The 19,847-nt window shown below is 38.6% G+C and overlaps 1 protein-coding gene across 2 annotated transcripts in view; it reads left to right on the top strand.

Annotated features, from left to right (window-relative positions):
• PNPLA8 (patatin like domain 8, phospholipase A2) overlaps window positions 1–4,457 on the top strand; it is a 50,860-nt gene extending 46,403 nt beyond the window's left edge. For both annotated transcript variants that reach the window (XM_084793766.1, XM_084793765.1), the window contains exons 9-10: window positions 416–611; window positions 3,414–4,457. In XM_084793766.1, the coding sequence (XP_084649892.1) occupies window positions 416–611; window positions 3,414–3,688 (471 nt within the window). In that variant the 3' untranslated portion in view covers window positions 3,689–4,457. The remainder of the gene's footprint in view (window positions 1–415; window positions 612–3,413) is intronic.
• The last annotated feature ends 15,390 nt before the right edge of the window (window positions 4,458–19,847 follow it).

The raw sequence follows: 19,847 nt of genomic DNA, 5'->3' as shown, positions 1-19,847 counted from the left end.
TTTTGTTCTTATTAATTATTAACTATCCTCGTATCTTTAGAAAATTGTTTGGTTCAGGGACCAGCAAGATGACTCAGTGGTTAGAGGTATTTACTACCAAGTCCAGTAACCTTGGCTCAGTCTCCAAGACCCACATAGAGAACCCATCTGAGCTCCATGTGGATACATACGAAATAAATAAATAGGCATGAAAATGTTTTAGGTTTTTCAGTTCATCTTAGTATTTTTTGAGCAACATACAAAAAGTTGTCCAAAATAGGAAGCTAAAATTCTTCTTAGATGGTGTGTTTCTCAGTTGTAGCACATGGATAAATTCATTTGAAGGGATCTTCTTGTTATAAATCGCTCAGTACATTGATAGCTTTTTCCTGTAGTAAATACTGAACTGACTGCTCTTACGGCTTGTGTTTTACAGGATGGAGGTTTACTTCTGAATAACCCTTCAGCCCTGGCCATGCATGAGTGTAAATGTATCTGGCCAGATGTCCCATTAGAGTGCATAGTATCCCTGGGCACAGGACGGTACGAAAGTGATGTGAGGAATACTGCAACATATACAAGCCTGAAGACCAAGCTCTCTAATGTTATCAGCAGTGCTACAGACACAGAGGGTTAGTTTCACTGTTATAACCTTCAGGCACTTCAACTTATAGTACTCTGATTTTGGTAAAGTGTGATGTCAACTGTGAAAGAGTGGTTTGGGCTGTATTGTGGGCTTAGGAAGCACATGGGAGCGTCAGTGATGCTAAAGAAACTACCCTTCTACTGGAAGTTGGTGCCATGTCTGCTAGCTTAGAGTTAGAGAAGTATGTACAGCTGACCTGGCTCAGACGCACAGGTGGATACTTGCCAGTTAAGAAAAGGAAAAGCAGCCAGGGTCAGATAAGCTTAAATATTCATAGAATAACCAGGCGACAGTTGGAAGACAAAAAGAGAATTGGATTCTGACAGATGCAGAAGTCACCTGGCTTTAAAATACATTCTTGTTTCTTGGTGTTCTTCTAGTAAGTAGTCTTCTTAAAAACACCAGCATGACCCATTTAAAGTCTATTTAAAATAGCAGTTGTCTTTCCTCTTCTTAAAGTCTTCTAGGCTTTCTGTCTGTGGAATAAGATCCAAAAGCCTTCTTCCTCTAAAATTTTCACACCTTACAAAACTGAACTGCTGAATGTGCCTCTACTTCCCCCAAGTGTATCTAGCTACAACCTTACTGCTCTCCTTTACTTTGTAAGAACGCAGGGGCCTCATGGTCTCTCCTATTGGTCTCTCTATAAGGCACTCTACCCCAATAAATGTGTGGCCTGTGCTTCCTTCAGGCTGTCTACTACACGTTCCTCACCATCTTACTCCAGCCACTTACCCAGCCACTTCTCTTCCCCTCCCCCTCTCAAAGCCCATTTCTTCTTATGGGTATATATTACATATTTATCTATTGCACATCTCTCTGTGCCAGTAAAATATAAGGCAATGGTGGAGGTATAGCTCAGTGTTAGAGTCGTTGCCTAGCATGTGTGAGACCCTGAGATGCATCCTCATACCTTAAAATTCAAAATTGGTTATCTTGCTGTATCCAGTTTTCCACTGACTCTAGTCCATAGCACATATTGAGCCTTGGGCAAGTGCTTGTTGAATTTTGAGTTTTGAACCTTAGTTTTACTTAGATCTCTTTATCTTATTGCTTTTAAAAATGGGTTATTAATTTCCTAAAGTAGCATTTAGCAGCTCCATGTTTAAGCCCTTTTGTCTCTTTCAGCATGTTTTTAGTTAAGTCAGTAACTTAGGCTCTTCAGCTCTCTGTTAAGGACTTTTGTCTTTTAAAAGGTAAACCACAAACACATGATAAACTGGACTTTTTTACTTTCTGAAATGTTTTTTTTGCTAATTTAGTAAGATATCTTTTTCATTTTGTCAAGTTAAAACTGACAAAAACTGTATATATAAGGTGTACAGTGTGTTCTTTAAATTTAAGTGTACTCTGTAACAATTACCACACACAAGATAAGAAATTACAATTTCCTAGTATAATTAACTATGGTTACCATACTGTACATTTAAAACACTAGTATTCTTTCAGCTGTAGTAAATGAATGTATCTAGCTTGTTTCAATAAGTATGTTGTTCTACAAACTCATTCAGATGTAGCAGATAACAAGATTTTTTTTTCTGCCTTAAGGTTTAACATCCTACCAAATTTAAAATATACATATTGGTATGCATATCTTGATGGTTGTGAATAGTGCGGTGAACATGGTATGACAGATATCTCTTAAAGATTCTGATTTCATTTTCTTCATATATATACCCAGAGTGGGATTTCATACAGTAGAAGTATAGTTCTGTGAAGCACCTCTTTATTTTTATTTTTATTTATTTATTTACTTAGTTGCAAAGTGGGTCTTACCAGTTTGCGTTCCTACTAGTAATGGACTATGGCCTTTTTTCCATATCCTCAGCAACACTTCTTTTATCTCTTATCCTTTAATAAGAGCCAGCATTGTAGTATGAGTGTATGGTTTTAATTTGCATTTGTGATGATTCAATACAGTTTTCTTATAATAGGCCATCTGCTCAGGCAGATAGTCTTTAGTGAACCAGTCTCATACTGCTTATGTCTATAGTTCAGACAGTGATGAGCTCTATAGGAAATTTTGGAAGATGCTCTAGTCAATGACACAAATATAGAGGTTTAATTGTAATAGTTAACTTTGAAAACAGACACAAGCATTACATTGAGACATATATTATATATTATATGAGACATATATAATAATTTATAATAAATTGTTACTGAAGTACAAAAATAAGCAGTTTTATTTGGCCCACTCTAATCTGGACAATTACTATTAAATGGTGAATGTGTGTGTGTGTGTGTGTGTGTGTGTGTGTGTGTGTGTATTTATTTATTTATTTGTGGTTAAATGGAAGATAAGACAACTAACATGATTCTGTTTGTCTGACATTCTTTAAAAAGGAGGGACTATGAGATGGCTCACTGTTGGAGACTCAGAAACCTTTGGGGGTCATAGGCCTGCTCATGACTTGTGGTTGTAAAACATGTTTATCCATTACCAAGCTTTGCCAAATTATACAATTAAAACTGGCGAATTTTAACATGCATAAACGTATAGTATAATGAAAAGCAAAAGAAAAGTAAGGCATTTCAAGAAGAAAAGCTTAGTCAAGCAAGATCCCCAGCTGAGCAAAATAATGAAGTATTTGGAAAGTGAATTGCAATTTTTAGACTTGCTCGTATTGTAAATTTCTTGAACCTATCGTGAGTTGGGGTGGTAAAATAAGCACATGTTCATAATATGCATAAAATGATGATAATTATAAATAAAGAAAAAGTTAATCATTCATTCCAAAACCTTCTTTTGTTATTCAGCCTTTCTTGTTCATTTTTGTTTTAACAGAAGTCCATATAATGCTTGATGGTCTGTTACCTCCTGACACCTATTTTAGATTCAATCCTGTCATGTGTGAAAACATACCCCTAGATGAAAGTCGAAATGAAAAGCTGGACCAGCTGCAGCTAGAAGGGATGAAGTATATAGAAAGAAATGAACAAAAGATGAAAAAAGTTGCAAAAATATTAAGTCAAGAGAAAACTACACTTCAGAAGATCAATGACTGGATAAAGCTGAAAACTGACATGTATGAAGGCCTTCCATTCTTTTCAAAGTTGTGAGTAGGGCACACGTGTTCTCATAAACGAAGGCCGTCAAGAGGCCCACCAAATAGAATACGGAAGTGTGAGAAAACAACATGAGTTCTCTGTGAGATACTTGGTGAATTCAGGGAAACCCTGAAGCACAGGTAATATTTTGATCAGCTTACAGCACACAAAAGATATGTTTGGCTATGGAAGTTCTGGAAAGTTTATGGGAACTAGGTATTTAAAGTGTTCAGAACCTTTAAGCATTTTATTACTATGCTAGTTGGTTTTAGTATCGTATCTATTGGCCTTAAGTTGTTTGATGTTTGAAAATTTACTAATATATGTGCCAAACAAGAAGTGGGAAGTCTTGTACTATATGCCTTGCTTTTAGTCATTTTAATCATGTGAAAGTTGTGTGACTGTTGATTTTCTTTCATGTGGAAAAGGTGATTTCTCTTTACATCTACACTATTTAGCATTTCACAAGGTGAACCTACAATCTATGTGTTACCTTTCACTGTAGTATCATTTAAAGAGATGGAGAAAATGGGATTTTGTTTTTTAAAATACCTTTATGTTTAAAATACAAAAGAACTGGACACAGTTTTCTATTGAAAAAGATTGATAGATTTCTAGTGAGCTAAGTTTCCTCTTGAAATTTCAAGATAATGTTCACTTTTGTAGATTGAATGCTATCTTATCATTCACTGTTAAAGAATCAATTGTTCAATTTCACTGAGAAAATATTCTTATCATTAACAAAAATAAACTATTGAAGTGATCAGTTGTCCAAGGCTAATGCCATTGTCAAGGTTTTTCTTGCTCATGATTGCCCAGTTTTTTATAGCATTTACAAAGAAATATTAGTCTAGTTGGGTTTACTTCAGTAATCCCTTTAACCATTTGGGTTTTACAGAAGCCAAAACATGGTGCTATAGACCAAATATACCAATCTTTGGTTTATTATTTTTCTTATAAATCTTTACATTGTGCTGTAAATTTCCATGAAAAGTGAAACCAAGGTGGGTACTCTTGCTTAATACACATAAACTAACACTGCCCCTGCTGCCTGTGTTATCCTGGTGATTGCAGTGCTGGCTCACTGAAGTGTGAGAAGGGTGTGAGCTGTGGAGGGACTGAGACTGTGGGTGTTAGGCTGCTGTCTGCTGCATAGTCAGCCTTTGCTCATGACCTTGAGCACAGTGGACAGTTTGTGAGATTCAGCCCTATCACTTGTAAAAGAAGAAAAGCTAATTGTCAAATTTTGTGGCTTCATGTTTATTTTTTAAGAACAAGATAAATAAGCTTCCAGTTATTTTGGAAGAGAATTTCATCCTTTTTAGATCATAGGTCTAATGCAACTAGACTGACTTTCTAGTGTAAGAAAAATAAACATTAATGGAAATTTGTATATTCTGGAGATTCTGTATAATAGCAGATTTCAAGCACAAGCTGCGGTGTGGCCCACATAGGTTTACCTTGTGAAGTTCTCTTGTGCTACTGTGGTGTAGTTCATACTTTGCAGCCTAAATCTACTTTTTGTCGTTTGTGCTTTCTAGTACACAGAGAGGGTACCTGTGGTCATTGCCGAGGGTAATCAGGCCACAGTTTCTTCAGCCACATATCTTGGGTGCCACATATCATCTTTCATCCTAACAAAGTGTAGCCATATGTGTGGTATACAAGTTTTTGTTTGATCTTGTCTCAATTGGTACATGATACTGGTTATCCAAACAACTGAATAGTTTCCTGAGATAACCTTCATTTTGAAATGAAGCCAGTGCAAAAGTAGCCTATGGAAGAGAGGGAGTTCTCTCTCTCATGGATTAAAAGAAAAAACGTTATCAAAGAAGCAGTAATGGAAGACTTTTATGAAATATAAATTGTCCCATTGTACTAAGAAAATGTATTATTTTGATGCTCAGACCTTGTTGACTATCTCAGAAATAAAATTTAAAAAGAAATACATGGTTTTTTTTTAAGTAAATGGAAGATACTATTCCTTTTGGGGTGGGAGGAATGGTGTTTGAAGACAAGGTGTCTCTGTGTAGCCTTGGCTGTCCTGGCCTTGACCTCAGAGATCTGCCTCCTTGAATGCTGGGATTAAAGACATTGCAGCATTATCACTAGAGGCCAGACGGGTGGAGCACTCTCTGGCTAGGTTAAGATTAACACTCTGAACTTGATCTCTCCCATACCCTTTCATCCATGAGAAATTAGACATCATTGGAGTTTTTTGAGAGGAAAAGAAGTCACAAAAAGCCTGAATGCATTCTGAGAGGATATGGGACTCATCCACCTTTGGAAACAGGAGGGAGCTTTTTCCTCTTTCATTTATGATGCAGCTTGTAATTGTTAAAGTAGCTAAGAGCCCTTAAGTTTGAGGCCCAAAATTTGTGCTTACTCCCTGTGTACTAGAAATAGTTCTAATCAGCAGGGCATGGAGGTGTACTCCTGTAATCAAAACACTATAAAGCCATAACAGATGATCAGGAGCTCATTGCTAGCCTGGGATTCACAACTACTCAGTGTTAAGCTCAGCTACATAGTGAGTTTTAAGTCAGCCTGGGCTATACAAAGTAAAAATACCTCAAAAAAGAAATATAGAAGCCTGTAATGTGTCTAAGCAGGTAAAAACCCTTTGGTCCCTGGGACCCACATTCTGAAAGGAGAGCATCAACTCTCATTGGTTGTCCCCTGACCTCCACATTTGTGTTATGGCATGCACCACACACAAATCTAAGTAAAGATGTGTTTTTAATTAAAAAGGGAGGAAAGGAAAGGGGAGAGAAGGCATGAGGAGGGATGGGGAGGATTAGTTACAATCTGTAGGAAGTATTCCACAAGCATCACTTGGCAGTAGTTTGACTAAGAGCATACCAGATAATGTGCAGCTTAGCAGTATCAGCTAAGGAACTGAATCTATATGATGCTGGGTTTAGTCTGTGAGAAAATGTTCTCATTTCAGTACGTGTCACCCCAGTCTTCAAGACCTCAGAGCTTTTTGCAAAAGTAGATTGTGTCACTGTTCAGTTTTGTGAACGTATCTTGTGTCTGTGTTTAGCTATCCTGGGCTCCGTGGTTCTGTATAGTGGTGCCCTACTAGTGATGACTCATAAATCTATGGAGAGGAGGCCAGAGGAGAGGATGCCTGAACTTTCCTACTCAGTATGCCAACATTGCAGCCTTTCAGAAGGAGCTGCCTGTCCACAGAGTGTCCACAAATGCTGTAATGAATTTCTTCTACAGGAAATTGAAGCTGTCCTCTGTGAAGTTTAGGATACATAAACCATTTGGAAAATTCCATTTTGGTTCTATCCCAACGAATTCGCACATTCATTTCTCTGTGTTCTTTTTTGTTATTGTTTCTTGCCAAGTTTAAATACAACAGAGCTGTTCACTTAATTTGACTTTTTTGAAGCAAATCTATGGCAATTACTCTTTCATGACAAGGAAATAGGAAGCACATCAAAAAACATTTTGTTCTGTTCCTGGCAGGAGCTATCCACCATCCAAAAAGGAGTCCCAGACTACAGATGCCCCTGGGCTAGACTGTTTGCATGTGTTGGTCTACCAATTTGATAAATGTGTCATTCAGAAGTCACATTGATTGCTTTCTTCACTATAACCTTTATTCAACTGGTGTGAATAGTTTAAAATTTATCACATCCCATTTATGCATTAATAGTTTGGTTAATTAGTTCATTAAATATAATACTAGACCAGTGAGATGGTCCAGTGTATAAAGGCACTTATCACCAAACCTGCTAATATGAGTTGAATTCCAAACCCACATAGGAGAACCGGCTCCCAAAATTTGGCCCCTGGTCACCATACAGTGTGCATGTGCATATATACAAATGTGCTCATGTGTGCACACAGAGTTAAAAAATAAAATAATACACCAGATATGATGGTGTAAATCTGTAATCACAACATATGGAAAGCAGAGACAGGGTTATCAGGATATTTCAAGGCTAGCTTGGCCTACATAATAAGATTTAAAGCCAATCTGGGCTATGTGAGGCTCTTCTGGGAGTGGGGGATAAAATATTGACTGTGATGTTGACTTTTCATTTCTTCTTTGCATTTAGATACTACACACTATGAGGTATGACAGTTAATATTGTCAACTTGACAGAGTCTAGAATAACTTGGGAGGTAATTCTGTGAGCATACCCATGACCGTTCCATGGTCTCAAGTAAAAGAGAAGCAGCTGAACACTAGCATTTCTGCTTTCTGGCTGTAGATGTGGTGTGACCAGCTGCCTCATGCACCTGTCTCTGCCTTCCTGGCCCATGTGAGCCAAAATAAACTCTTCCTTAATTTACTTTTTTCCACATATTTTGTTGCAGCAACAAGGCAAGTCAGTAATACAGATTGCAGAATACATTTTAAAGATTACAGTCTGATTTAATATAAACAGGCTAGGCAGTCAAAATGGTTGATAGCCTAAAAACTGACGTTTTATAACCCTAAGCATCATCACTATTCTTAATCTATGTAGTATTGCTGAGATGAAAATAATACAAGGTAGTTTTTTACTTTATTTTCAAAGTCATTTGGCCATTAAATCCCTAATATAAATGTGTCTTTAATCTTTCAAAAATTAAATACAGTATCTGGGATGGAAAATATCATCCTATCCTTTCAGATGCTATAATATCTTCACATTTAAAATGCCTGATTTATTAGTGAGCTTTTTAACGATCAATGTGAAATGCATCTCTTTCATAGCAGAAAAAAGAAATGCTAACAAAGGCTGAGGAGATGGCTCAAACAGTTCAGTGCATATACTACTCTTCCAGAAAACCTAAGTTCAATTCTTAGCACCTGCGTTAGGTGGCTTACAACCACTAGTAACACCACCTCCAGGGAGCTTCTTCAGGAACCTTCACGCATAAATGCATGCACGCGCACACACACACACACACACACACACACACACACACACACACACACACACACACATAGAGAGAGGGGGGGGGAGGAGGGGGGAAGAAGAGAGGAGGAGGAGAGAGATAGGGCAAATGCTTCTAATCCTAGCACTCGGGGCAAAGGAAAGCAATCCCCTTGAGTTCTAGGCCATCTGGTCTACATAGTTAGTTTCGGGATAGCCAGGGCTGCATAATAAAGAGACCCTATTGCAAAGCAAAACAAAGCAAAGCAAAGAAAAAAACTTTAAAAAATAACAGTCAACAAGTACTCTTATTTTTTTAATAGCAGGCATATACTACTACTGTGTTCATGAAAGAAAGTGATTGACAATCCAAAAGTGCATCCACTTACACGGAAGAAAGGCATATCATCTCATATTAATTATATCACATTGAATGCTCTATTAGTTCAGACATAGTCCTAGCTACATAAGGAATGGAAAGAGAGATGGAAAGAAAGACACATCATGACAAACTAGAATATTAAGAGAAGGAGGAAAGTGATCAGATAGTCTGTGTCATGATATATAGCTTTGATTTTCATCTATGACACCTTGCTAAGCAAGGGTTTTATATTTCTGTTGTACTATTGAGTTGTTCCTGAAAAAAAGCATTCTAGGGTAAGAGTCATTTTGCTTTCGTGTTGATGGTAACATATTACCACTCTTAAGGAATTCTTAATAATCTCTCAAGTTAAAAAAGTAAAAACTAGTGCGGTTTACACCTCTCTCTGCTCTTCAGATTAGTCTTAACATCCTTTTTTTTTTTTTCCTGTAATGCTGGTAAATTGAGACATTTAGGACTGACTTGCTTGTTCTGTTCTCAGTCGTTGAAGCCACATTCTTCTTCATCACAGGTGCTGCTATTTTGCTGGTTTTAAATGACCATGTTTGATATCGGGATACAGTTAATCCACACACATCTAAACATGCCCTATGTGTCCATTGCCATGGTTGATTATGTGGAAAATGCCCAGTGCCTAGCGCTCAAAACTGTAAACGCGATGGAATGTTGGGCTGTGTTAGTCTGGTTTTATCTGTTGATAGACTATAATGATGAATCACATGCTTCAAGAGTTCCTGGGAAGTTTAGGTAGGGATAGATTGACAATAGCATTCTCCCCCACTCCCTGCTATTTTTTCCCCCACACAGAAAATTGTGACATCCTGGTCTTCAATACAGCTTGGAAAAAAAAATCTGCACACCCAAAGAGACAAACTCAGAAATGTTACCAAAAAATAAAGAAAATTGATTTCTTTAAAAAAATTTTTTAAATATGAAGCTAAACTTATATTTGATTCTTTATGGCTCATTAGGTCACTCTCTAGTACACATTACTGCTCAAGAATCCATTTCCCTTCTCCTGGACTGCATTTTAGTATCCTAGGCTCAAGGACATAAATACACATAGGTAAAAAGTTGGAAGTGAAGATCTGCTAATGAGAGAATGTGGTGTTCACTTTTCTGAGCCTGGGTCACTTTTCTGAGCCTGGGTCACCAAAAGTGAAATTCTTAGTAAGCAGTATATAACTCATTACATGTTTCCAGTTCAGCTTGCCACCAACTTTTTGGAGGCATATCACACTTCTTCAAGCACTGCTACATGTGTTATGGTCTTTAATCTTTTCCTTAAGTTGGGCTAAACCAAATCATTTGCCTGCATCATTATGCAAAGTTGGACCAATAAAAATTTTTTTTTGCAAGTACCCTTTGAAACTATTTCTTAAGTGAAACTTGATGCCTGTTCTGGGAGGCAGACTGAAGGCTGGGATCCCTTCACTTTCTAGAAAGTGTCAGATTACAGACTTGTCCTGTCCTTTGACCTGGTGCCTGAGGAAAACTTCCTTTACACCTTTGCAAGTCTTATATATCAACAGGAACTCAGAGGCCCTTGGGCACAGAACGAAAGGTTTCTTTTGTTTGAAGACTGAGCTTTCTTATATCTCTTTGTGAGTAGTATCTACTCATTCTAAAAAAACTGTCTAAAACATCTTCAGGCATGCTTCCTCATATTATTCTAACTATGGTTTGGGCTTGATACATCCAGCAATTATTCCACAAAAATTTATGCAAAATACAGCACTATATAAGACCAAAGTCAATGGCTTTACAGCTCAGGACTTGTCTACTGCTTTTTAGATAATAAGGACTAGGTACAAATTGGGGTGAGGAGTGGATGCAATTCACAAGTATCAATTGTAGTGGTAGTTTGGACATTTCTGTATTTTTTTTTTTTTTTTTTACGAAAATGTGAGGGGCAGGGAGTGCAACCTCCTGAAGTTGGCTCTTTCCTTCCATCATGTGGAAGAAATGATACTCAGTATTTCTAGCTTGACATAAGGCACCTTTATCCACTGAGTCACCTCATGAGTCCAAAAAATGTATTTTTGTGGAAAGTGGAATTTTTTTTGTTATCTAAATGATACTTCTTGTCATCTCTATTAACTTGTCACTAGTTGTTTCAGTTTGTCAAAGAACACTTTCTCTAATGAATTGAAGTTCTAGGATAAAAAAATAATGCAGTGAAGAACGTATTTTACATTGTAAAAGTACAGAGACAGTTGTGATGTTTCCTGCCTTTAATCCCAGTACTGGGGAGGCAGAAGCAGGTGGATCTCTGTGTTCAAAACTAGCCTGGTCTGCACAGTCAGTTCTAGGATAGCTAGGACTACACAGGAAACCCCATCTTGAAAAAACAACAAGAAAGGGATAGAATAAAGTAGGTCTAATAAATACATAACTTTTCGGTTTCATAGCTATTTTCTCTAAAGTACCTGGTCATAGCACATGGGAACTGATGAGTTTTTATATTCACATGAAGGGCTTTGGCAAATCAATAAATGGAATATGGTGCATAAATTAGCAACAGACAACAGATGAATGTTAATAGATGGGAGGAAAAGCCTTGGATAAAGTTCAACATCCCTTCAACAGAAAGTCCCTGAAGAAACAAAGCATAGGGAAAACATACCTTAACACAATAAAGGATAGATTGCAAACCTACAGAGCTCATTCAGTGGGGAAAATCGAAAGCAGTTCTTTTCACCATCCAGAACAGTAAACATACCTCCCTCCTCTTCCCACTCTCGGTGAACTTTTAGAGCAATAAAGCAAAAGAAAGAAAACAAAAACAGAAAAGAGAACTCTGAGTATTCCTATTTGCAGATGATGTGATTTCATACTTAAAAGACCCTATAAATTTAATCATAACATTCAAGTTTGATAAACATTTTCAGAAAAGTAGCAAGATTTTTTTTTAATCCACATATAAAACTCAAGAGCTTTCCAATATTCTATTAATGAAGTTGTCAAGAAAGAAATCAGGAAAAATATTTTCATAAGAGTTTAAAAATATTTAAATTTCATTAACAAATGGGAAGTCTGTAGTGTAAGTCACTGAAGAAAGATTAAAAGTACTGGAAAAGAGACCTCCCACTCTTATGGTTTGGCAGAATCAGTAGTGTGGCATTGGTTGTGGTATCAAAAGCAACCTGTAAATGCAACACAGTCCCCTACCAAGATCCAAAGACATTAATCACAGAACTAGAAAGAAGTAATCCTACTATTCATGTGAATCACAAAGCCTTTTATTGTTAACCAAGCTTAAACAGAAGGGGGACTTCGGCCTCCCTTACCTCTTAACTGCTGTGTCTCCAGAGTAGAATCTGATACACAATAGATACTCAATAAACTTGATGGCTATTAATGAGTGATGGGACAAATGTGTCTGACTCAAATCTCTGCTGAAACTTCTATGTGACATTAAGCAATGTACTGAGCCTGCTTAGCACCCCTATTTTATAAATGTTGAGTTTTCTTCTGTAGTAATATTCCAAATGTGGAAAGTAACTATTAAGTTATATACCCAGTTGTTTAGTTAACATAACAGGCAACTATCCATCGATATTTACATTTTGATAATTGAAAAAGATAGACCTTCAATTAAGTATTTTATTTTATACTTTGTATAATACATATATTCTCATGTGTCTTAAGCTGATATTCACTAAAAATTTTTATTCAAGTACTCAATGTTTTATATAGGCTGTGGTGCTAGTTAAGATATTGCTAATTTAAACTAATATAAAAAGTGGAAAATTTTGAGACATTTGGCTACTAGGACAAAATATTTCAGGATTCTTAGCCAAAAATTAAGATAGCATTAGTCATTTCCAAGAAAATATCGTGGTTCCAATTAATTTTGCCTCCCATCCTGTTGCCTACACATGGGGGAAAACATTTAGGGCTAGATACATTTATGTACAAATTGTTACTAATCTGATATTACTTTTACTCAGAGATAACTCTGATATCTGCATAATGACTCTGAGTGTACCTGTAACGTTTGGAAAGAGGTTCACTTCCCTAATAAATGGGAGCTTGAAGACAATTGGAGAACTGTATGTCCAGACATTCAAAATTAAAGACTTGGAGTCAAGGCCAAGGCTTTAGTTTAGAATTCTTAGATACTTGGGGGTTCTGTGATAGAATGCTTATGACTTGGGAGGTGGAATTAACCCGTCATTCCAGCCTTACTTGGTTCATGAACTTTGAGTCCTCAAACGCATGAAGTGAAACACCTTAGCCTATGCCCAAGTTCAGCCCCCACTTTGCAGACATTGCCACATTCCTGCACCAGGTTTCAGGTCTGCACACCAGAACTGCCATTGTTGGAAGCAAGTGAAAAAAGTTTGGAAGATCCTGATGGAATTCTTCAATCCTTGGAACCTGGATATGGTCTAAAATAGGTGTGGAATGAGCCCAGGAGGAGCCAGAACAGGGCCTTCAAAAGCACTGCACTTGCTTGATCCTCTGGACCTTTTACACAATAAAATACTGGAAGACAGTACACTCATTAGGATGGCTATGATCTAAAAATGTCATTTATAAATAAATAAAAGTTTGAATGGAGATACTCTGCAGAATTGGATAATGCTCCCAGAAACCAGAGTTATTAGGTAAAAAATCCCCAGAAGCATGTAGAAGATACTTCCATATAAAATACGGTCATATAGTCCCAGAGATCCTCAAAATAACAAAGGACATTTCCATCGTTCTTGGTTGCCCCCAGAGCTAGGTGATAAGACCTCCTTGATGAATATACCCCATAGTTTGGGAGCAGTACACAAATCAAACTGGAAGTGAATTGGAAGCTTCCTTGCTAGCTAACATTTACAGTGTCGGGGGATACTGTGCAAACCACTGGAGGAGAAAAGGCACCAGTGTCATACCCAGCTGGGGATCTACCAGACAATAAATACCCATTTGTTCAATAGTAACATGACTTACAGGAGCAACCAACTGGTCTTTGATTGTAGTTGAGTTTTGCTCCTTAGAAGGAATTCATGCCTGGCACTATAAATCTGGCCAAAGCCCCATGGATGAATGAGAAGGTCACAGGCCATAGTGAAGAATTTACTAGTTATTTTGGTAAATGGACATGTTCTCAAATATCTTCTAAATATGTATGTTTATATCCATAGAATAGTGTATTTTGTAGTGGGCAGTGGCTAATGCAGAGACTCATAACTGGTCAAAGACTAAGAGTAAGTGGCTATCGAGTGCTCAGTCCTGAATAAATACATCACCACTTCCAAGGGTCAGGAAGCATCTTGGAAGAGTGGGCAGAAAAGTAAATCTAAAAGCTGGAGAATGAGGAAGAGTGCTTGAAAATGCTGTCCTCTGGGCAAGACATGGTCATTGCAGTCAACTTAGAGCTGTAGTTACCTGCACTAGACTGGCAGAAGACTTTTCCCACCAACATTCCATCATAGGTGGGGAGGAGTCTTGTGTCCCACCCTTCTTTGAGGGGAGTCATTTTCCTCAGTGGTTGTTCAAACTCCAATAAACAACCCCTTCCCCCAATCTGCGCTTGCCTGCTGCTTAACCCCACCATGTCCTGTCATCGGAAAGAGGTGGTATGCAAGTAAGTGGAGGAAAGTGTGACCCATGGGGCTGCCATGTGAATTTCTTCTCAGGGAGCCCATGAGTCACCATTTTTGGTTCAGTGTCCCCCTCCCACAGGCCCAGGGAGCTAAGTTAGAAAGAAGGACACAGTAGGTCACAAAAAGGACATGAAAGCAAGGGGAAACTAGTTGCAAAGAAGGAGTTAAGCAAGAGATGGAGAAGACAAGAGAAAGTAATGGGATGTGTACCTGACCAAACTATGCCCTATGGGTGTATTAAACTAACAACCACAAACCTCATGTTGTATACATGTATAAAATTGTTTTTAAAGTGTAAAGACTTGTTAAGGATAGAAATGTGTACTCCTTGTGCACAGCTAAGAGAAATGTAAAGAGTTACATCCACTGTGGAAAACAATACAAATATGTAGAAAAATAAATATTGTATGACTAGCAAATGTCACATCTGTGTATGCAGCTAAAATAATTTAAAACAAGATCTCAGTGGTTCTCATATATTCCTGTTCATAGCATTATGAAAGCCAAGAGGTAGATGAAACCAAGTGTCCATCAACAGATGAACAAGTAAACAAAATGTGATTTGTGTTTACAATGGAGTATTATTGAGCCACAAGGAAGGAAATTCTGACGCATACTACAAACCTTTAGTATGTTAGGCTAGTGACCAACATATGGTATTATTGATATGAAATGCTTACAGCAGTCAGATTTGTAGACACATCAAGATCAGTAGTGGATACTGGAGCCTGGGGAGAGAGCAGTGGGGAGATGTTTAGTGGCTAGAAAGCTGCAGCTTTCTAAGATGAAACTTCTGGAGACAGATGGCAGTAATACTGTTGAACTACACTGAAAATAGTTATGATGGTAAATTCTATGCTGTGTATTAAAAACAGCCTCTGTTTAAATCAAGGCTTAAAAGAAAGTACAGCCAGAAAAATATCAATGTATATTAACCTTAGACCCTCTTTCTTCTTAAACTGCAGCAAAACAGATTAGAAATCTGCTGAATCACTTATTCATTTAAACTTCAGTGTAGTACATCGTAGTATTTTCTTTCCTGCAGGGAAAATTCACCTTCATTTTACCTGTCATCTGTGCCAACAATGAAGGGTGACATCGAGAGTGACTTTCAGCATGTCTATTTTTCTGAGAAGCAGTTTCCCATTCTAGTCGACACTATCTACAATGGCTGGTTGCTCATTGACCTTGGCTAGCCTTAAATCTAGTCAGCCAAACTGTTGTACATTCCTGTAGATAGAAACCTTGGGTACAACGGATGCACAGGCTATAGGAGCATGCTTATTACTGTTGAAAATGTCCTTCTTTCTAACTTGGTTCTCTGGGCCTGGCAGAGGGGGACACTGAAGCACAAATGGTGACTCATGGGCTTCCTGAGAAGAAATTCACATGGTAGCCCCTATGACTCACACTTTGCTCCACTTACTTGCATACCACCTCTTTCAGATAGATGACAGGACATGGTGTTGCTAAGCAGCAGGCAAATGGGTTTCAAATTTCTGGTTTCATCTGACATGTGCCCACATGGCATCAGGCGAGCACATAGAAGTCTGTGGTTGTGTAGCAGATGGCAAGGAGAAGTGTGAGGGAGCAACTGGTGTTGTGCCACTGTGGAATCTTTCTACTGCTCACTAGTCATGTGACATACATCACCTCTGATTATTAGTTCCATATGAACATTCAACTGTACATCCGCAGTGGATAGTCACCACCCCCGTGGAATCTCTAAGAGCTAAGCCAGCTGAGACTGTAGATGGCAGCCAAAAGGAGAAAGGTGCATTTGGGCGGGGCACTGAAGATGGCTCATCTTGTCTGTGAGAGCTAAGTGTGACTAGGTGGGCACTGCTGAGGCAAATTTCATTCAAATCACATGGGTATTTCATCTGTCCCACAATTGTTCCTTCGTCTGGCACTGTTTTGTACCTTGTGACAATGGCAGTTGATCATTTTGCAAAAAAAAAAAAGGCAACACTGCAATGCTCTGAAACATCTATGTGATGATTTAGCAGCTGACAGTAGCAACGTTTCTTCTCAGACAGAGTCTTTGGCTCCAGAACCAAGCGTTGCTTCACTGAGGCCTCTGGCTCAGGACCTCCGATGAGGTTGCAACCAAGGAGTAGGCCTGGACTAGAGTCATCCCAGGGCTTGACTGGGACAATTGGATTCACTGGGCTAGCCAAAACAATTCAGATGCAGTCTAACTTTTGGACCAATAACCTCAGTTTTTCACAGTCTGGTGGCCAGAGGCTTTCCTCAAGAAGGCCATCTGTCTTCATAGGACATCTCTTATGTGGCCATTGATATCTCTCAGCTCAAGGGAGCAAAAGAATAAGAAATCAGGACACTTATAACCTAAAGTCAGGAGTGTCAACCAACTGCTTTGGCAAATTCTGTTCATTAGAAGCACATCACTGGGACTAAGCTGCACTTTGCTGCTTTGTGCTGAACTATTCCCAAAAGCCTGTGTTAAAGCTTTAGCACTCGCTCAGCTTGGTGCTGTTTACGGGGTGGTAGGACCTTTCAGAATATAGCCTAGTGAGAGGGCTTTAGGTCATTTGATGTGTGTTGTTGAAGAAAATTGTGTACCCATCTTCTATGTTTTGCCTCCTGGCTTATGGTGAGCAGCTGTGCCACCTCACAGTCTTCTACAATGATGTGTGGCCACACCAAAAACAATAGGACCAACTGGCCATGGGTCCTGTTTCATGACTTTTGAAACTGAGCAACATGAATACTCTTTAAGTCTATTAATTATCTTAGGCATTTGTCATAGTCATCGTAGTTTTGTATAGTTATTATATATTTTTTGAGACAGGGTTTCTCTGTGTAGCCTTGGCAGTTCTAGACTCACTTTATAGACCAGGTTGGCCTCAAACTCACAGTGATCTGCCTGCCTCTTCCTCCCAACTGCTGGTATTAAAGGCATATACCGCAATGCCCAGCTTTGTTATAGTGATTGATATAGCACTCAGCGTGGGGACTGCACACTGGTATTAATACAGTAGGCAGTCAGTAGAAATTACATCATAAGCTGAAATACCCATCAAAAACTATAATTTTGACAATATTGGATTCTAATGTCCTTTCAAATAGATGGCATTTAAAAATTACTATTGTCAACATATCTGCCAGAATCTGAAGATAATGGTGACAGGTAAATGCCACTCTTGTAGTAGCAGATTACTTAGTGATGATAATATATGATTTTTAAAAAATGCTCTTAATTTTCTGACCTGGAGGTCACCAACCTTTCATTTGAGTTTTGCTAGGGGTAGGTGAAGGTAAAAGAAATGTTCTGGTTTACCAAAAAGGTTAAACCCAAATACCTGTGTTCATCTAGTCTAAAAATGTTCATTTCATGGGGTTGGGTCAGGTGGAGAGGGGAAGTCACATGTTGGCGGGCACACTGATCATTACTAGAGTAGCCAGGCATAATGTTGGGTTACAGGAAACTTGAGGTCAAGTTGTAGGGCAGAGTCTCTCTGGGGTGCTACAGTATGGATAAGGATTAAGAAAAAGGAAAAAAAAAAAGGAAAGGGGAGGGGAAGAAATCTAGGAAGACAGAAGTGAAAAAAAGGAAAGGAAAAAGTGTAAAGCTTGTTCACTCCAGGTACCACTGGAGGGCTCCACTCCTCTCTATGGACGTGCTCCTCCCATGGAAGGAAACAAATGGTGCTTGCTCTCATTGACAGGAAGCAATGCACAGTGGTAAAGACTGGGTTTGGGGATCAAATTTGAATCCCATCTCTACTGCCAGCTGTGTGACCCCCTTCCAAAAGACTTAATCTCACTTGCTTCGTTTTCTGAATGGAGGATGATAATACTATACACTGTACGGACTCTCCATCACACAAAATGCTTTAATAAATGCGAAGAACTCATAACACCAGTGAGCTCCCGTGAAGTTCTGTTGTTACTGAGGGATGAGGTCAAACGCCCTACCTTGTGTATCTGTCCAGTTCTCCCTGTAGTTTCTCTTCCAGGAGAATAATCTCTAGCAATGTAGAGTTGTCATGTAATTGACACAATAAACTGGAAACCAAAACTACATAATTTCATATGAACATAACCATTATAAAAACCACTTAATTTTATGCTGCCAGTGTGGTTCCTGTTACCTCCAAATAATTTTTCTTTGCTGATTTTTAACATTTATTTGACAAATATCAAAGATTTCTGTTCAAACTAGAACTTGCTAAGCACTTTGTAATTCCTTATTGTGAGAGTTTCTTCTTTGGAAAATATTAAAAGATGTCTCCTTATTCCCCAAAAAGTCCCAGTGACAACTCAAACGCTCAACTCCACAAAAGGTCATCTGGGAAACTCATGTATTGATTGTCCTTACTTACAGAACAGAGATAAGGGGTAGCTTACAGGAGCATGGATGACCCCAGAGAAACCACACTCAAGTCTTCATCCAGCATGGGTAGTGACTTACCCGTAGTCACATAGATGGAGTTGCCATTCAATTAGTCGCCTGCCCCCCACCAATATACTCTAGTAGTCCTAAGGCCACAAGCAATTAGATCAGAATAGATGAATAGAGTTTCAGATAAGGGCCTAATACCCTCCCTCTCCACATACACAAATACCCCCTCCCTCCTTCTGTGAGGAAATGTTAACAGTGAACATGGACAAGGCTGATGGTCTCTTGCAAGCAGACATGACTGATGTAATAAAGATAGCTGCTGCTTTTCTCTGAGGACTATTTCTACAACACTCTTATACACATTGCAATGTGTAAATTGAACCACATAGTAACCGTGCATGTTAATGTTCTACAAATAGATGAGGAGAACTATGTCCAAAGAAGAATACTTGCCTAGTATTCGATTAAGATGACGGAGTAGCTCTTATCCTAACTGATCTCAGAGGAAGCAGGACAGCCCTGGACCTCACTAGAACTTGATTCTATCTGTCACATATTGACTTCATAGACCACGACCCAGGCCTAAAAGGAGAGAAATTCTAAGCAGAAGTTGAAGGAGTTGTTTAAGAGGGATGTTTATGAGATTGTGGTATAACTGCTGTGTAGGCACAGACCAAGGCCTGAAGAGAGGCAGCCACAAAGTTTTTACCTCACAAGTTTTGTCCTACAGGATTCAGTGAATGTGGTTAGGGAATTACTGAGGTCCAATCTCAGTAGGAAGTGAAGTGATAGCACCAGAGTACAGAGGTGGACAGGAGAAAGACAGGCAGGAACGCTCCATCACCCAGAGAGCGCCACAGAGGTGGGCATGATGCAGAACACTGTCAGTCCTTTTGACTAATTTGTAGCTTCATATCTGTTGATGGAAAATCAAGTC

This window comes from Acomys minous (assembly GCF_964271855.1).
Source record: "Acomys minous genome assembly, chromosome: 8".
Taxonomy (NCBI): domain Eukaryota; kingdom Metazoa; phylum Chordata; class Mammalia; order Rodentia; family Muridae; genus Acomys; species Acomys minous.
Note: the sequence above shows the minus strand (reverse complement) of the source record. Positions and strands in the feature narration are given on the sequence as shown.